This window comes from Atractosteus spatula, chromosome 12 (genome assembly GCF_055471065.1).
Source record: "Atractosteus spatula isolate fAtrSpa1 chromosome 12, fAtrSpa1.hap1, whole genome shotgun sequence".
NCBI lineage: Eukaryota > Metazoa > Chordata > Actinopteri > Semionotiformes > Lepisosteidae > Atractosteus > Atractosteus spatula.
The window spans coordinates 28477781-28497187 of record NC_142717.1 but is presented as its reverse complement, the minus strand read 5'-3'; the positions used below and the strand labels follow the sequence as shown (position 1 = coordinate 28497187).

The 19407-nt window shown below is 37.1% G+C and overlaps 2 protein-coding genes across 3 annotated transcripts in view; one reads left to right on the top strand and one right to left on the bottom strand.

Moving 5' to 3' along the window:
- mbpa (myelin basic protein a) overlaps positions 1–13200 on the top strand; it is a 34405-nt gene extending 21205 nt beyond the window's left edge. For both annotated transcript variants that reach the window (XM_088929114.1, XM_088929113.1), the window contains 2 exons: positions 1919–2041; positions 11691–13200. In XM_088929114.1, the coding sequence (XP_088785240.1) occupies positions 1919–2041; positions 11691–11732 (165 nt within the window). In that variant the 3' untranslated portion in view covers positions 11733–13200. The remainder of the gene's footprint in view (positions 1–1918; positions 2042–11690) is intronic.
- Positions 13201–16203: 3003 nt separating this feature from the next.
- The window catches only part of znf236 (zinc finger protein 236), a 94836-nt gene continuing 91632 nt past the window's right edge, over positions 16204–19407 (bottom strand). Inside the window, exon 32 of the mRNA XM_088929112.1 lies at positions 16204–17934. Coding sequence (XP_088785238.1) covers positions 17801–17934 — 134 coding nt within the window. The 3' untranslated portion in view covers positions 16204–17800. The remainder of the gene's footprint in view (positions 17935–19407) is intronic.

The following is a 19407-nucleotide window of genomic DNA, read 5'->3' as shown; positions in this document are numbered from 1 at the left end:
ATTTGATTTGACTGTAAAGTAGCAGTTAGGACTCGGGACTCAGAACTGGGTTTGGGTTTGGGTTTGGGTTCCTTCTGTGGATACTTTTGTGGTACCTTGTGCAAGGTACTGGATCCCAGGTGCTCCAGTTAACCCAACTTTATAAATGGGCACCTTCTTTGCACATGAGTAACTCTGCTGGACTAGTGTCCAATCCAGTGGGGGGAATCACAAACTCTCAGTCCCCTAGACACTATAGCAGCCTCTGGCCAGATGAGCCTTTATTAAAACAACCTGCTGTCAGGCCTCTTAATCACGCTTAATGTTCTGATTGTATTATTCCAAACACATTGTAAGCGTTTGACGACATCTTCAGCTTTTAACATAGATTTAATTGTTTTCATTCATTCCAAAAAGACTTCAGTTTAGCATTTACAGCTCCATTTTCCTGTTAAATGATTTCAAAATATACTGGCAAAAAAAGGATTTTAACATATTGTCTTGGAAACACACTTTACACTTTCATAAATGAAGTTTAATAATTCTGTATCCACAATATCCTCTGTTACTTTGAGATTGTTATGTTGAGGATGTACAGTAGTGCCACTCTACGGTGGAAACTGATGCATACAACACAGTAAGTACTGTATGTTTTGATCATCGTTAGTTTTTAAATCTGATTTGATGTCAAATGGTCCAATGTTCAGGTCCAGCTCAGTATTGATGGCACCTGACCAATGGGGTTTATTTATAGGCTTGCTGTCTGGACTCAAGTGACAAACTAATTTCCATCGAGCCACTAAATGTTCTTCGCAACTCTGAAGCCAGCTGATTTATTGTTTATTTTTTTAATTTACTTATTTTTTTCAATTGAGGTGTTTTTTGCAATGCCTGGAGTTGGATGGAAGTCTTGTATACAATTCAGACATACTCTAATTTACTAACATAAGCAGAAGTAAGTATTTACACCTTGCTACTTGCTATGCCAAAAAGGGAGCTCCGTAAATTGGGGAGAACTGAAGGAATGATATTCGACCACATACAGTATCTTAAATCCAAAAAGAGACTTATTTATTTTTTAAAGAAAATGGAACTTTACTTAATTAGATGCTGACTGTGACAGCAGCACTTTGAGACTGGAGACCTGGAGTTTCTCCCCAGAAGCTCTCTCAAATACTACATTCAGTGGCTTCAAAACTTGATTGTCATGAAAGAATGAGTCATGAAGCGACACAGTCTCCATGTATTCCTTAAGAAAACATGCATCTTACATTCTGAGCAAGCTTGAATTTCTGGAGGTTTCCATTCTTTGAAAAGCTGTGTTTCAAAACCAGGATGTCAGAAAGAGAATAATGTCTGTAAGTTTTTATGCAATACATATTTTTTGACAAAGGAATGAAAATATAATATGTATCTTTGTAGTTTCTGTGCAGGTGTCCAATACAGCACCATGCATAGAAATGAAATTTTACTGTATGATGCAAAAATGTTTTTCCATTTTATCCTGCAGAATTCTATATCATAACTGCAAAGGTTTATAACTTCTGCCTGTCCATAGTTTCTAAAACTACTGATTCACGTTAAAGTATTTTTTACTTTTTTGCTATCAACAGGGATTCGAATACAAGTCGCAGAATGCAGCAAATCCACCCATTCAAACTTAAATCTCTATTTTTATTTAAATCTCATAAGGAATCTCTCAATCTCATTAGTTGATTGATGATTTCCCTTTAGCCAATATCAGTAATGCGACTTATTTATTCCCTTGTACAGCACTCTACAGCTGATGGGCAAAATTCCTCACTGTGATGTTAATACACTGTTCAGCCCCATTGTATTTTACTTTCTCTATTCTTTATCCCACAGTAATTCATTTTCTATAGACACGCAGCCTGTCGTGGTGCTTAATTACAGATAATTACTGGAGTTCTCCTTGCAGGGAGCTGATGGGCAGAAGCAGCCAGTGCAGCCAAGATTTCTTGAGGCAACAAGATCTCCTCACAAAGGGCACAAGGACCGGAGAGGAGAAGGCCAAGGAACTCTTTCCAAAATCTTCAAACTGGTAAAGCATGTTCTTTTTCACTAAAATAATATATGAGGGTGACAGTTCTCTTTGGAATTTTGTGGAAGCTCCTATATTTTTGCTCACTTACTCCTAACTTACTCCTACAGACTAACTCTGTCTGTAGTTCATCTAGACTTCTTCTGAAAACACTGTCAAACAAAATGAGGTTTTTAAAGAATTCATAGTCACTTTTGTTCAAATCAGAATACATTGTGAAAGGGATTTATAGTAACATAGTAAAGTTCCAACAAAACAGTTCCCATTGGCTGTGACAAAACAGGGATAACCCAACATCTGCCACCTTGAGTCTTTTCCAAATGTCTGCAAATGGATGCAACAACATTGAGTAGAGAGATTGTCAGTGAGTAGAGAGCATTCATGTACTTTCTGGCAAGTTACATTGATGTGTTATTGGCATCTGAACTGTCCTGTAGCTAACTAGTTAAATAAGGTAGAAATAATCTGATTTCAAATGTCAAAAAGGATCTTTTTCTCTCAATCAATAGTTGATAAAATCATTGCAGTCTAAATAATCTAATTACTCCTGTTTTTAAGGATGGGATGACAAATAATTATTAAGTTTTTTTTTCTAATTACTGTGCTAGTTTTAGATTTCTCAGAGCATTACTCTCACTAACTGTCACAGAAGATGCCTTGTCCAAACCAATCTCCTTCGACAGACCACAGGTCAACACTGATGACAGCTAATTCTCATCCTATTTTAAAGGTTTCTTTATTGAACTTTATACTAACACGTTTATAATAAACTGAAATATATTATTCCCAACTGAAAGCAGTCAAGACTGAAGGTTACTACACACAGCAGCTTACAGATTGTAGTATTTCATCATGTTGACCCCCACACCTGTAGTGTGGATCTCACCACACCACTCAGGGCTCTGCAGTCCACTGGCACAGTAGGTCAAGCTGGTTCTGACAGATGGCCTGAGATTTTACAAAGCAGAAACCGTTTGTAGCCGATCCAGGTGCTGACATTCACGTAACAGAGTGAAAAGTAACTGTTGTGGATCTATCACTGGTCTAAACCTATTTTAACTTACCACAAAGACAGATGAATAAGGTCTAATTTAACTGGAGGGAGGATGTGCACAAGGTCATAAATGCTTTCTTCTCCCAAACTCTTGAGCTGCTTTTTTGTTCTTGTTGTTTTCTTTTTATACAACCTTGGTTACAGTTACCGCTCAGGAGCCTTATCACCTCAGATATCTCGATGTTTTCTGTTAGTAGTTTGGTTTGCGTGCCTGTCTGAAATGTCATCGTATTTAAGCTGCACGTCATGAGTGTGGGTTTTGATGTTTTGGAGAGAGGAAGCTATATGAGCTCTAACTACCTTGAGCAAAATTCTCTCTCACTTTAACTGTTTCCTTTGAAGTAATTCCTGGCTTATTCTTATATATCTTGGATATTCAAATATTGTATCCAGGAGACCACTGTTTAAATTATATTTAATCGTAATAATTAAGACCCACAACTACCCCATAAGCAGAACTATTTTAATAATATTCCTTTAAACACAGTAATCAAGAATTTTATTAATTCAAATAAATATGATAGCCAACCTTTAACTGTTCTTGGTTCATCAAACCTATGTTTACTTTCCCTGTCTTTTGAAAACATTTACACATTCTAATTTGGATCTAAAGATGGTTAAAGAACAGAATATTTCTTCATTTACTGAATTATAATTTAACTGTCTCTGTCAGAGGCCTGTGCTGAGAGATTTTAATCAACTAAATACGTCAATAAAATGCTGTGCTCTTTTTAGTTATTAAAAACAAACAATTATGAAATTAAACTAAGCCTGAACTAACCCTGTATATCATTTCTTCTTTTAAAACATTTGACCTTGGCTATGAAGTTGTTTCATACCATTATGAATCTGCCTTTAAATTGAAAATAAAAGACTGTCTTTTGTTAGTAATTTACAGTCTGTAGAAAATATACAATAGTCCTCTTTGTTTTGCACATTAAATCCTTGTTCAGTCAGGCTCCAAAACCTTTGAGATCCATCATACTGTGAACTCCTGAGATGTGCTTTTCCATTTTTCATTTATGGAACTCTGCCAGTGTCATCTCTTGCTGCCTCTCAGAGTGCCATTGTGCTGTGGAGTTAGAAGTACAGTTGATCCCAAAGAGGTCTTGCCTCAGTCCAGGGTGTGTGTACTCAAGATGCACCAGTGATTTCAGTGATTTGGTTCTGTATGATTCTAAGGCTCAGAGAAATCTCAACCCGAGGAGCAATGCTTATTGTCAGTATATTTACTGTACCTAATTTTTAGATCTGCTGTTCATGGACTACATCTTTATTTATGATAAAGACATTCCCTTGTCCCTTCCCTCGGTTTCTAGATGCTTTCAAACCCTAGTACAAGATTTTAAAATATGCATGAAAATTAAACAAGAATGATAAAAAATACTTTTTTTTCTTCGTTTTGGCACAATATGCCTTTGAATGTAGATTTGTTTCTCCATCCTTCCTACAATACATTACTTTACATATCGTCCTGTGATCATCTGATTTGATTCCAAGAAAAAAGAGGTGCTCAACACTGATGTTTTAACTCCTGGCTTGAGGTTGAGGTTTACTTAACATATTTTTAAAAATTAAAAGTGGTCATAAAATACATTTAGTAATTGCTGCTTCTAATCTGAACAGAAGACACAACAAGCAGATTTCTAAGTTATAAAGTACAATTCTACAGAGTTACGCTACTTTGAACATGTTGAATACCTTAGTGAGTTATCTGTACCAACTCAGAACAAAAACATTGAAACAATCAAGGACAAAATTATTTTATTGTATTTCTATAGCATTTTTTATCCCAAAGAATTCCAGAGCATATCATACAAAGGAGGGGACTCATTTCTTCCACCTCTGATCTGCAGCCCTCACTTTAGGTATTGTGCAGCTTCCCCAATGCACAACCGATCAGGATTTCTAGCTAGCACCTGTACTTTATGGAACAGTACCATGGGATCCATGCTGAACAAATAGTCAGGCTAAAGGTCATAGCATCCTGACTCTGAATGGGTAAAAAAGTTCACATCTTTACTTCTGCAGCTGGCCCAAACTGAGCCTAGATCAAGAATTAGTATAGCTGCTGAAACTGTCTTAACGCTGAACAGGTTTAGCTATTGGATGATCTGTGTCTTTGTAGGAGTTAAAGGCAGCTGCTTGATCTGTACACAAATACAATTGTTGAGGGCTTAGATGTCACTAAGTTGTGTTGTTGCTGGTTGTTTGGGATAAAATACTCTCTTCATGATCCCTATTTCACTCTCATCAAAGACCTAGAACAAATACATTCTATTTTAACTAATTTCATTTGAAGTACTGTACTGTAAGTGACAGCAGAGGAACTTGATGACAACCTGACAATAGATTATACAATACAAACCCTTTACATAGGCATGAAAGCAGTTTGAATCTGTCTTTACTTCCGTCTCGTGCATTATCCTGTTTTACTGTACAGTATGAGGTGCATTTAGATAGTTCTGGCATTTGCTTAGGACTGGTTGATACCATGATGAAATACTAAGCAGTACTTTTATTTTTAGAAGAAGCCAAGGTGTGTTACACAAATTTGTAAAATTTGTAAGAAACATAACTTTATCTTTTTTAACGTATTGTAAGTTGATATGTTTTCCACTTTAATACAAGTCAGGATCATTATTGTTCTATTACATTCTGAACCCTACCAATACTTAGTCAAAGCTGAGCAGTGTTACAGAGAATAAAAGAAAAGATGTGATTCAGGTGAATTTACTGGGTGTCTGTGGCCGGATATTTTTATGTACTTTTTTAATGTTGCTTACCCACTGCTGTGTGCTCCTAGCTGATCCAACCATGGTGGAGTCTGCTTTGCAAGCTGCAAAAACCGCACTTGTGGTTCACAGCAGCAACAGAAGAAAATCAGGTGTTTCTGTGTTAGGTATCCCATGGAGAAAAAAAATAGAGATGCAAAGAACAAACACTTTGCTTTGCCAAAGGTTAGAAAAGGTTAATCAATAGCAATAACCAATAAATGTCAAGCAAAATCTATGGTGAAGCCTGAAAACAGCATTTTATTTTGTTCTAGAACACACTAGAATGAGATCTATCATGGTTTCTTTATCTGGTCTGATCATCAGGGAGAGCAATGAGAGAAGACAGGTTAGGCAGGTGAAGGAATGGAACATCATTCTGAGCTGTGGCCATTGTACGAACATGTTTGGTCTGACAAGATACTTGATCAACAAATCGCCGGGTTGCTTATGTGACACCTTGTTGTTGTTTTTTAACCCTAGCCCTAATCTTTTACTTTTTTCAAAATGCACTTTTAAAAGTTTATTTTATGTTGCCTTTGACTTAGCAAAGTCCTATTAATAACACTGTATTAGTATGAAAGAGTCAAAGACTAGGAGAGTTTAAGATACAAATCCTAAGAGTCTGATGATTTTGTATCAAATGCACTTTGGGAAGCATGAGATGCTTTTCATAGAAAACTGGCTTTAGACAGGAATAGCCCAGCTTTAAAAAGGGTGAAAAAAGAAAGTGTAGTCTTAACAGATTCTGACTGAGTAAATATGGATTTAGAAAAGGTAGGTTTTGCTTGCTGTTAGTGTTCTTTGAACAAGCTTTGTCATGGATAGAAACAAAATATCACACATATGTTATGGTGTATTTCAATTTTCAACAATCTTTCCTTTTGGATTAAGAACAAGTTAATGGAAAGAAACCAGAAAGCAAAGACAATGTTCCAATTAGAGTGAGGTAATTAGTGGAGTACCACATGGATTTGCATTAGGATCACTGTGTTGCCTAATTTATATTCCTAATCTAGATGCTGGTATAGAAATTACTTAAACAAGAGGATTAATAAGCTATAAAGGAGATTTGTAAGACTAAGACTAACTTCAGGACTGAGCAACACCTGGTAGACATTTCATGTATACATGCAAAGTGTTGCATGCTGTTAGCATACACAAATTCTAAATCTAACATTGGAACCACTGAGTTTCATCATGTATGAAAAAGACTTAGGTGTCTATGTTGTTATCATTGTTGAAAATATGAGGAAGCAATAAAAAGGGCAAACAAATGTATGTACAATATAGTTGTAAAATATATATCAAGGGCTATTATATTAAAATTGTACCATGCTATACTATGACTTCATTCAGAAAACAATTTTGCTCACCATCCCAAGAGAAGAGTGAATTGAAACATCCCTGGGCTTGGCACTGTGAGTTTAGTTCATCTTTAGGTGTAACAACGCGGTTCTTGGGAGGAGCCACGGTCATTTGAGGGGGGCGGAGGTCAGCAAAAGAGGTAAAAGAGCAGGGTCCAGACCGGAAGAAAAGGAGAGAGGCCAAAAACAAAAGAAAACAAGAAGAAAGAAAGAAAAAAGAGAATAAAGAAAATAAAAAAGTAAATAAAAAGAAGCCAAAACTCAGCCTTAACGCTCTCTCCACAATCCCCTCCGGGACTGTCTCTGTAATGTTCTCCCCTTGTGGGGTATCTGGACTGCTTGGTCATCCCTCCGGGGAAGTGTTCAGTGTGTTCTTAAAGGGCCTCCAAAGCTGCCGCTCGTCTAAAATTAGCCAGGTCAGCCATGGTTGCTAAGGCAACACGTCACCCTTAATTCAGGGCTCCGCCTCCACATTGAACACTCCCCGTATAATGCCACAAAATCTTTCAGTACATATGAGACTTTCAGAAATGTAATTGGAAACATCAAGTTCTTATGCGTCACTGACAGAGCTATTGTTCTCTATTGTTCTGACCTTTTTTTCAGTTTAGTAAAGTCAGCTAACTTTCAAATTTGTTTCTTAAAAGAGCCCTTGACAAAACTTTATATTCCCCAGGCAAGGAGTGCGTCTCTGAATATTAAGTATAGCACAACAGGCATTTGTTTTTAGTAACTGTGGATTGATGGGAAAATAATGAACGGTCTCAAGCGTCAAATGCTACACAAGCATAACCTTAAGTATGAGATCAATAGAATTGTATTTGGCAGTGTCTTGTGCATGGACATCTTTCAGTCACAGTCAGAGACCTCATCAAGCATGACAGTGTGCATCTCCATCACAAATTAGAATGCTGTCTTTGCTAGAAGGGCAGCACACTACCATTTAGAAGCCTGGGCGTGGCACATTCTACTACATTTAATACTGCTTTACTGTATGTGATTCAAAGACTGGCCAAAAGGCTGGACAGATTAAATTCTGTTCTGTGGCCTGTCCCAGATTATACTAATACAGTAGAAGTAATAGTAGTAATTTCCTTGGCTGCTGACTTTATTCAAGTTCCATTAAAATCAGTAACATAATTGTATTGTGCATAATATTGTGCATAACGGCATATTAGAAATTCACAGATGAATGGAAGAAAAAGATGTACTGTATAGTCCAATGTTCATTAATGTAGTTTATTGCATTGCAGGCCATATCTATTAAAAAATTACACAGTGTAGGCAACTACAGTAAATGAGGTTTGGGATAACAATGTAATACACCAGAATGGAAACAACGCAGTGTAACTTCTGACACAATATACTGTAAGTTGTGTTGGACACATTGCTTGCGCTCTGAGCTTATGTAGAGCACACTGCTGGTAATGACAGTGGTTGGAACAAATCGGTTTTGATGGTGGTTAGCAGTGGAGGCAACTGAAATTCTGGGTAGTAGTCAAAGAAGATATTGATTAGGAGAATTAATTTCAGGCAAACAAAGTTTAAATATTTGTTGTTTTTCTGTCTTTGTGTTGCATGACAAATTACACACTATACAATGTTGGAGAGATACTGTAAAAGGGAAGAATGCCTCTTGCCATTTAGTGTGATATTTGCATTTAGCATCAAGATGAGAACTAAATTTCCCAGACACTTTTTTGAGCATATAGTGCACAGCAGTGAAGAAACACTGCTGTCCCCAGATTTGAAATCCTAAATCCTAAATCCTAATCCTAAACTGATACCAATTACCAGAAAATGTAAACTGTATTAGCAAGAATTTAGGCACAAAGTTGAACGCCTGTTTGTCAGTGACAGAAAACAATAAGTTTTGGTTATGTGGTACATCACAAAGCTTTTTGCAAAAACTAGACTGAGATGAATCCAGAAGTGTTAGGCAATTTAAAATATTTAAGATCACTTTAAATTTGAGATGAAGTGATTGATCTACCAGATTGGAAAGAGAGACAGATTGCTCAACCATTACATGTAGGTGAAGAAGCTGGGCTCTCCTGAAGCAAAGCTTGATGCTGTGATTGAAGTCGCTTAGTGTTCAGGGAATTGGAGAACACTGATGAGCTGAATAGCATGTTCTAGTCATACAGCGTAAAGGAAAAGATATCCACTAGATCCTTTCATAAAGCATTGTGCTAGTAATTCCAAAGTAGCTCCCAGCCCCAGACTTTTCTGGCCCATGCGGTGGAGACTAATGGCCCGTTTCCCCATTGAGAGAAATCATGCTCTAGTGGGACTCTGATTGGTCATTGATTTCTAGTGCAAGGTAAATGGTGTGTTATGATGTGCTGAAAGGCCTACTCTAGTCACATGTTTTCAGCTTGTAATACAGTACTCAGAACCCATGAGAAATCTGGTTTTCATTCTACTGTGGATCATGAAGATTTAATTGAGCTGTTCAGTCAGATAAGATGGCAGGTGCTTTCTATTTGTAACTGATTAAGACCTAAAAATAAAGGTGTATTTTTTACGTCTGAATCAGTTGCTAACTGAAAGGTACTTGTTTATCCTGCAGTAGTTCAGCATTCAAAGGTCGTTCATCTCTGGGAAAGAAGATGAAAAGTGTGTTCAGCGATGCTGAGAATTTAAACTGTACCCCATCCGGGGAGGCCAGTATTCTTGGTAGATTGTAATCTTCTGCTTGACACTGCAGAAACCGGGATGAGCTCCTGTCTCGTGAGTCACTAAGGTTTGTCAAGGACTTCAACCTCAACCAGGTTATACTAAAATCATGCTTCAAAAAAGGACAAATATTGCACAAGTCCGCACCACGAAAATAATCAACAAGATCAACTTATTAACTTAACTAACTTTATTAGTCCTGCCAATCTGAAAATATTAAGCTCAATTCCACTTCAGGCATAGATGCATTATATAATTTTATTTACGCTGTACTGAATTACTACAGTTAACAGATACAGATATGAAAAAGAAAATGCAAATTGTTTTACACATACTGTTAAACTGAGAAGCTCCCTGCTGGAGGATCTGTCTGGTTTAAATCTAGATTGTCATCTGTGATCAGAATTTTTGGAAATATTGAATACTGGTGTCAGATATTGGATATCTCATAATCATCAGACCCATGTCACCAGCCTTTTATCAAAGGAAGTTAGGCTACATTCCATACAGGAGTACTGCTATGTGTCTATCTCACTTGCTTGGGTAATAGCATGATTGAGGTAACTAGTGAGTATCTCTGAAAACATTGTGGACAAACATTAGTGCCTGTTCTGAAAATCAATACTATTCCAATATCCAAAAAAAAGAAAATATTTAAAATCCACAGTGCTTGAAAGGTTTCTAGATTTTATATGGTCTATATACTGTAGATGTTTGCAAACAATATTCAATCTTCAGAACACAGCAATACAGCAATGAATATATTTTAACACCAGAAATGGAAGATTTTAAAAGAAGCTTTTCGTTTCTATAAGGATGACTGTTTGGGGCCGAGTCCTTATCACACAGCACATATGCACCCTGGTGAGCTTATCTTTGAACACACAGAGACTTGCAAATGAGGATACCCAAGTGAGTTAGGAAAAGCAAGACTGATTTCCGAGGAGGACAGGGTCAGTCGCTCCCTCACACCATTTCTAATCAATATTCAGAAAAACAAATTCTCTGTGGACTTACAGAAAGCAAATTGCTGCACAGCCGCATACAGTATGTTGCTTTGAAAGGACAGACTTCTGCTTAATTCATGTTTTCCTTCAGTCAGCACAAGCAGAAACACATCCCTTCCTTAGGCACAAACTAGAATATTTTAGCATTACCAGTCTTAATCTAATCACTATCAAAAATAAGTAATGATTTTGTTCGTAGATAAACAAGACCTGCATCAGGCAAAATGAAAATGTGGGAAAACAAAATGTAATCTCTTGATATACTGTATACATTTACAAGTCCTTTTAAACTGGAAAATTCTTTTTTTACCCTGGAGGGCAGAGCCTGTTGTTTTCGCCTCTGTTTGCTAAGCAAAGCAGTTGTAGCCTTCCTAATCAAAACATTTATTTAAAGCTTAAAAGGCATGGCAAAGGAACATGGGAACAGGCTGTACACTCTCACAACATGTGAATCAGCCTACTAATTACTGCATTGCTATTTTCAAAGAGGAGAGAACAAAAAGTCACAACAAGTCTCTGAACTGAAATTAAGAAAGGTTACAAACAAGAAGAGGCCATTAGGCCCATCTTGAAAACTAGTTCATGGATGTGTATTTGAAATGTGAAGGACCTGATATATTACATAATGAAAAAGGTACTGGAGGAGTATATTAAGTAAATCTGTGCACTTAATGGTCATAAATATAAAAAGACACTTGATGAGTTTCTCACGTGATCACTGAGGGCTATTTACATAATTTAGCTAACTGTGTTTTTTCTCGTTTGCAGGGTGGAAAGGATAGCCGATCTGGATCTCCCTCCAAACGTTGAATTAGCCCCTTTGAATTTCTGAAAGAGGTTAATGGGGGAAAAAAAAAAATTAAATCCTCTGCTTGATAAATTAACTCCCTGCCAGGCTTAAAGCATATTAATACAAAGTCGCTGCATTTTTTCTAGATAGCAACACAATCTCTTATTACCTGCTGAGATTTCAATGCAGTCATCATCTGTGAGAACTGGCGAAGTGGTCGAGGGGCCTCTGCACAAGCTCTGCCTGCCAGGATTCTTTGTGCAACTCCAAGCCCTGAATTTGTCTGCAGCACTAACACTGGCTGGATCACACTGACAGGCAATTTTTTTTTTTCCCGGTGGCGCTGAGGGATGTTTCTCATGCTATTGTCACAACATTTTGTTCAGCTGCTCCAATGCGAATTATATATCCAAGCGGTCTGCCACTTTAAGTCATGGAGACAGCCAGTTAACATCATTTACTGGGACTGTTTCTAGGAATCTGTTTAGTTTTATACAATGTTTTTAATGGCTGCATAGCTTCACATTCATCACAAAAAAAACAATAATAGTAGTACTATACTTCAGCAACTTCTATTATTTTTTAAATTGTTTTTCAAAGGCAAAGAGCAGACCACTTTGCATTGCATAGAGGCCTATCTGGAGGTGCTGATCTCTTAATTTTAGAGCAGAGTGTGGCAGTAAATGTTGAGGGGGAAAACTGTGATGCTACTGTGAAGGTTGTAACCTACCACTTGTAACTGGCAACATCATGTAATATCTATCACGTTCTAATACACTAACATGTACCTTTTTTTTTTACACAAACTGTGATTAATAAAATTTAGATACTTAAATATTAACTGTATTAAATGGGTCTGGTGCTGGTATTTATCCAGACACGTTTTAAACTCACTGAATGCTCTTCTGAATTGCACTGTTTCTGCTACTGAAATGAACATCGTTTCATATGCCGTGGGCTGTCCTCCTCTCCTATTATTCTATATGCTTTTTATTTATGTGAGCGCTGCACAAAATAAAAGTTAATAAAAAACAGCAAGCTGACGCAAAAGCCATTTTGTATTGACCAAAAATAGAGTGCCGTGATGATGTTGTAAATTTGTTTGTGTAGCAGCAGTACTGCTGTCCTGTGATTAACTGCCTAGACATTTCTTTATTGTTATTCTCATTGTCTCCAAACCCACATGAAGAAGGTAAGCCTGAATTATAGAGAAGTGTAACTGGAAGTCGTTGAAAGTCCTGAGGAAAATGAAAAAAAGCCTGGTTGATGAATTGCATGAACTCTGCTGCAAAAACTGCTGATACCCCTTGGATCCAGGAGTTTTCCTGGCTTTTTCAGAATATGCTTTTTGTAATACATAACATACTTGTGATCCCTACCCTCCTGTTTCCCCCCAATTGTGTTGTAGTTTCTGTGGATGAATGTAAGTTTGAATTTTGAACCATTGTAAATGTCAATAAATTACTTGCCTTTTAACGTGAAATAAAATGTGCATTAGAAGTTTCTTCTGCCTTTCTTTACACAAGCTGTTGAGATTGGACATATATTTTAATGTGTTTCTGAAGGGCTCAAGAGGTTGTCACTGTAACCAACACTTAAAAAAATAACATGAACATGTTAAAAATTGAATTGAAATCATCTGAAATTATTCTTATTTGCTAGCAGAAGGACGATCAAGATCAATCACAAATTTACTCGACTGGCTTATTTATAGGATGTGAGGAACATAGATAAGTACTGTATGTAATCAGGAACTTAGAGAATGGCAGAACAGCATGGTAAACATGCTGCTCAGAAGCTATTACAATAACGGGTGTTGGTTACAGTAGTTTGATTTTTATTATTTCGATTTTGTCCCTTCCAACATGTACGCCGTCTTGAGCCTGTTGCTTGCTGGGACAGGTTCTGCATCTCCTGCAACTATTGAGTTTGAAAGCAGATAGAAAATGGATGGATAACTTAGATTTCAAGGTTTCCTATTGTAAAAAGCTCCATGTTATGTTTGTCTGACCTTCCATCTGTCCACCACAGTAGCCCACAGTCATCTCTACATCTGCTAAGCTAGTGTTCCAGTTGAACACAAGACTTTACTTGCAAAAAGACTAAAAACAAATCTTATTTTTATGGTTATCAAATAATGGATCTAGAACACTGTACATGCATCCACCCAAGATCAGTGCCACTTCCAGTGATTTGCATTGTTATGCTGTACCCCAGAAGGATTTCAAATTAGGCAGAGATGGCAGACAGAAGGGCTCTTTAGAAGATGAAGCCTGCACTGTTAACACAAACAAACTGTTTCTTCCCTGGCTTCAGTACTATTAAGGACAAAAATCAAACTTTACCCTCTCTTTTATCTGCATTTGCATCACAATAAAAATAGATGCAGAGCTGAGCCTTCTTTGGAGGTGAAGGTGGAATGAATGGCAGAGAGAAGAGAGGACAAAAGGAAAAGCACACTGGATGCGCTACAGCAGTCCAGCCTGATGGTACAATCAATTACTGGTTAAAAAAAACACATGTTCGTGTAAAGGTGAATTCTATGCTTGCTGACATTCTTACAGTAGAGGCAATGAAGTGTTTGTTTGACTTGTCCTTCGAACTTTTCCACATTTCTCAACCTCAGATTCAAAACTCACGTCTTCATGTATTGTAATATTTCTGGCTGTCACAATAGCACAGTTTTGACATTTGCAAGGGTTTGGTGCAGAGCACCATTATGAATAGTCAAATTCACATATAACCAAGACAGGGAGAGAGGCTCACTCACTAGCTGCCTGTTGTGCAGATACAGTAAATTGAAAGTTGTGCTCAACAACAGTGGTGGGTTTTGGCTTGGTTTCATTCCTCTCTGGTCTTCTTCCATACAAGACCCCATTGACTAGACTGCATTGCTAATGCAAAGCAGTCGAGACCCTATTGTATTTCACCAAGTTCCAAAGAGCAGAGGATATAAGCACAACTTGGCAAACGTGCAAGACTGCTCCGAAGCTTTGATCAGCCACCAAACATTGGCAGACCTTTACTACTCTTAAAGTTTGATATTCTAACTCTGAAAAATAACATGTACACACAAAACCCACCACTGTTGTGCATTGAGGACTTAAACAAATCAAAGCAGTGTAAGAACTACTTCTTATAGAAGGAGGCCCTTCTCTTCCCAAAACTGTACTGAACTGTATGCTGGCTGAACTCCTCCGGAGAATGCAGGTGCTGCTCATTCCAGAGACAGGTGCTCTTCTGCTTCCCCTGCAGTGCCATTGAAAACATGACCCTCTTCCCCCTCTAGTGACCAGTTAGGGCAACTGCACCTTAATCACCCAAGAAGCCCATTTCACTATTCTGGAGTCCATATTAAACAGATTTCTATTCTTAAATTTAACTCATATGTCTGTGTGGATAATACAAATTAAAATCTTATTTTATTATTGAATCAATAGTTGATTATTTGAACAGTGAAACATGAAAGGTAAGTAGAAAAGTAAAATATACTGTTAATACTTGCCAATCTGATGCAGAAATGTGTGGAATTTCAGCGCAAAAGAAAATCAGAATTTTGATTTTGTACATTTAATCTTTAATTTAATTAATTTTCCGTCTAATAGGCTAATACTGAGTGATTGCCAGTCTGTACATGGCACCTCAGTCATAATCATTTAATATGTTGCTGCCATACCAGACTACACATTACTAACTACAGTATGTGCATTGAATGGAAAACCATACTACAGACCTACCTGTGAAAAGCCTTTGTTTGTGCTGGAAACCTATAACTAGTGTAAAAGCACAGCACATATTACAAAAGCCTAACAAGTGTTTCTGAGCTGTTGCAGCTTGCTGTAACACGTACACAGTCCAGACAGTACTTTGTGGAATGAGTGATTATTTCATTCAGTGGGGGGGTCATTTTCTAGGGGATTCTCAAACAGCCAGTGGTCCCAAATACTGGCCCTGGTGACCCACACACCTGTTGATTCCAGCAGTCCTCAGTTACTTAATCATTAACTTAATATTAAGTTATTCATTGATTTAATAATAAGATTTATTTGAATGGTGTGTGCCCAGCTCTTAAACATGTTGGAGCATTAACTGTTGTATTCTAATAAAATTATCTAATGGGGATGGAATGAAAACCAGCAGTGTCTCAGTTTCATCCACAGCTGATGATTTAAAGAAGCCCACAGATCCCACTGGTGAACCTTAAAAGACTAGGACAGCAGAATCTTAACTGTATCCAAAATTACATTTATATAGCAGCCACAGACAAAATTATATGCATATACTGTACATGTAATCACCAATGTACTGGATCATTTTAATTAAAGGTGTATATTTTAATCAGACAATGTCCACGTGTCCAAAGAGGTTTACAAAATAAAAGGTATTAAAAACCAAAATAAAGTCTCTTTGCTCACCTTTAGGCATCTTCTCCTTATGTACCTACAACACTGAAATGGGAAAAAAAACAGTTAAATAACAATAAGCTTTTGCAAAAATTACTGCTTTTATTTTCACTTAAATACTTTTACATTACAAAATAACTTCATCACAAACTATACAAAGTCATATTCTGTACACTGACCTAATAAGAAATAATAAAATGAAAAAAGAAATAAAATACTTCTCATCCACAACTTCATTTTGCAATGGAATTACTTGAAATATTTGTCTCAACTATACACTATATACAAATAAAACATCTTCCATAAGACATTCAAAAGGTTAAATAAACTATACTCTTTAAAGTAAAGCTGATGAAGCTGCACATGCATGTTCTTCCAAAAACAAATTAACATCCAGCATTATTTAAGAAAATGGGAGATGATTAAAACAATGAAACAATACATCACAACAGTGATGTTCAAGTCCCTGTCTCTAGATCAGACAATACATAAGCTTGGAAAAAGGCAGAAAAAAGGCATCCTTTTAGGATTCATGCTGTGTGTTACATTCTGCAAAAAATGCTACCTTGAGCTTACATTTTTGCTTAAAGATAAACCAAAACACTGAGACAAAACTCCAAGTGATTCAAGAGCTCGCTGCAAAAAAAGATCTAGCTTTACATTTCTTGTACTGGAATACCTGGGTTACTGAATGTCTGAAGAGTCACATTTTTTGCTACCTGAAGCTATTCTGAATAGCAATGTGGGATGAACAATTATATTTTCAGAAAACCCATACGTGCTAAGTTACACACTAACAATGGACAGATCTCCCTGATGCCCACAGAGCACAGATATCAGTAAGATCATGAAAAACACAGAGGTAAATCCAGTTGTAGTAGAAGTCACAGTACTGAAAAAACAATTTCATTCATAAATTTTCTCTTCATTTACTCAGCATTTTTTCATCCGATTCTTATGTAAAAATGCGAATGTGATGGAAACTATGACTTTTTAAAATTTTTCATTATATTCCCACCTAACTTGGAATTTCCAGTTGCATTAAGTAATACAACTGTGTCTATGTAATTTCCTTTTGTTTGCTTTTGTCCAGAAGATGCACAGAAGACTGAAAACAATGTTTTTTTCTTCACAAGATGGTTTTATGATCTCAAATGAGGAAAAAGGCCACGGTCAGGGAACTGATCATATCAACAGTATGCTCAGAGTTGGTAGTTCCACAGATGTGCAGAGGTGGTATTCCACTGGTGCTCTCAGAGAGATGACACTCCCTGCTCTTTCAAGCCAAGGTCTGGAAGAAGCAGCGAAAATCACCTGCAGTGTTTTGTTCTTTTACACTTCACATCTTTCGAACTCATTATGATGCACACTGGTTTGCCGGATTTGCTCCCAGCTGTTTCTACTGACACTTGCATTGCAACCTCACTAAGGCATTTAATATCTTCTGAAAAAGACCTCTGAATGAGAGAATTATATCAGCAGTGGCTTTAAAAAAAATACCAGCAGGCTTGGTGCAACACCAACGGCCTTTGTGAGTTTCCTGAAACTGGGTGCTCAGAGAAGCCCTTTTCAGAAAGTATTCTCGGTGAAACGGTGACCCATCGTGAGAGACGTCAACTGAAGAAGAGCGAAGAGTAGAAAATCACGTAAGAAAAGTGACTGCCGCTCTGGTGAAGGCTAGGAAGCTATCGGAATACATTTGTGATGCCACACTGCCAGTCATTTGATGTCTCCTGAACCACCTCCTCTAAGTCCAGCTCCTGGTTTTCCTCTTCGTCCCCTTCTGGTTCCTGGTCAATGGTGATCTCTTGGGTGCCCCCTGAAATAAATTTAAAGAAGACCTCCTTTTATTTAACACAAAAGAAACACATTAGGCTTAAGTAAGATGATAAGATTGGCAACAAAAAGAATTCAGCACCCAAATATGAATTGGGAGCATTTTTGGGGTAGAATATTGTTAATATTTCACTTTAGCAGAGTAAAAAATAAACTGCTCATTTCCCAACACCGAAAAAGAGCTGTAGAAATATAAAAATAAAAAAATGTTTTCGTAAAATTTTGAAGTTTTTACTGATGGTTTTGGCAATGTGAGGGTCCAAGTCAATCAGTAATGTTAACTCTGTTGTGCACCTATAGTACTCAAAATCGACGATCATTTCTGAGATCTTAATTGTTCTAATTGCAACAAGAGTAATGTATCATATGAGCAAAGGAAACAACAAAGTTCAACACAGTAAGGCTAAAATACCACCTAAAAAAGTACTTTAAAATCCAATGTTTTTTTCTGAAAATTAATTTTCAAGATAATTTACCAGGTGCCTGGTGAAAATATCCTGATAGATGTTGGAGTTCATAATTTTCCCTATCTGGACAAGGGCTACAGGACCCATAAAGGCAAAACATAATACTCACAATATTCCAAAGTTGTTTTCTCAGCATGGTTTTTACACCAAACATAATACTGAGAAGAACATCGTAAAAGCTGAACTGGCCATAAGACAATGTCTGAATAGTCAATCAAATGATGTTTAGCAAGTTCGAAGCACTTCTTTTTGTGGTTTGCCCTCAGGTGAGGCTTCTTCCATACAATCCAGTTATGAATGCCGCTTTCATGCAGGTGACTTTGAATTTACTTTTCAATACCTTGTATCCTGAAGATGCCAGTTTGTGTTTGAGATCTCCGTTGCTGCCTTTGGATTTACAGTTGCCTCATCCAAGTTGTTTAACAGAATGGGGGAACAAGATACACTTCTGCCCTCTCTCTGGCAGGCTAGCCACTAAATCAGTTGCCTTAAAATTTCTTATTACTGGACAGTACAGTGGCAAATGATTGATTCAGCTTTTTGTGAATTATTATAATCACCCCCCCCAATTGTGGAGGTCAATCAGCATTTGACAGCAGTCTTTGAAGAGCTCTCTGTCCTTAACCATGATTATACTTCCCACTACTGATTTCCAGGGAAACGGGAAACCTTTAGAGACTCTATATTGTTGCAGGGGATTCCAAGGCACTTCAAAAGAGCAGAATGTCATTGTAGATCTGTTTGATTAATTATGTTTAAAGAAACAATTAGACGTGTGAATAAATGTGAAACAATAACATACAGTGCCTATTTTCTGAGGGACTGCTGCTCTTTCACTTTTACACATTCCTACTGGTGTACCACAGTTTAAGCATGATTTAATACCATATCTTTCTCTTCCACTATCACATTTTAAATATAAATGGCCTGACATGACAGCTCTCCAGACAAGCTGAAGCACTTGAAAACTCTCCTGAAAGTTCGATTAA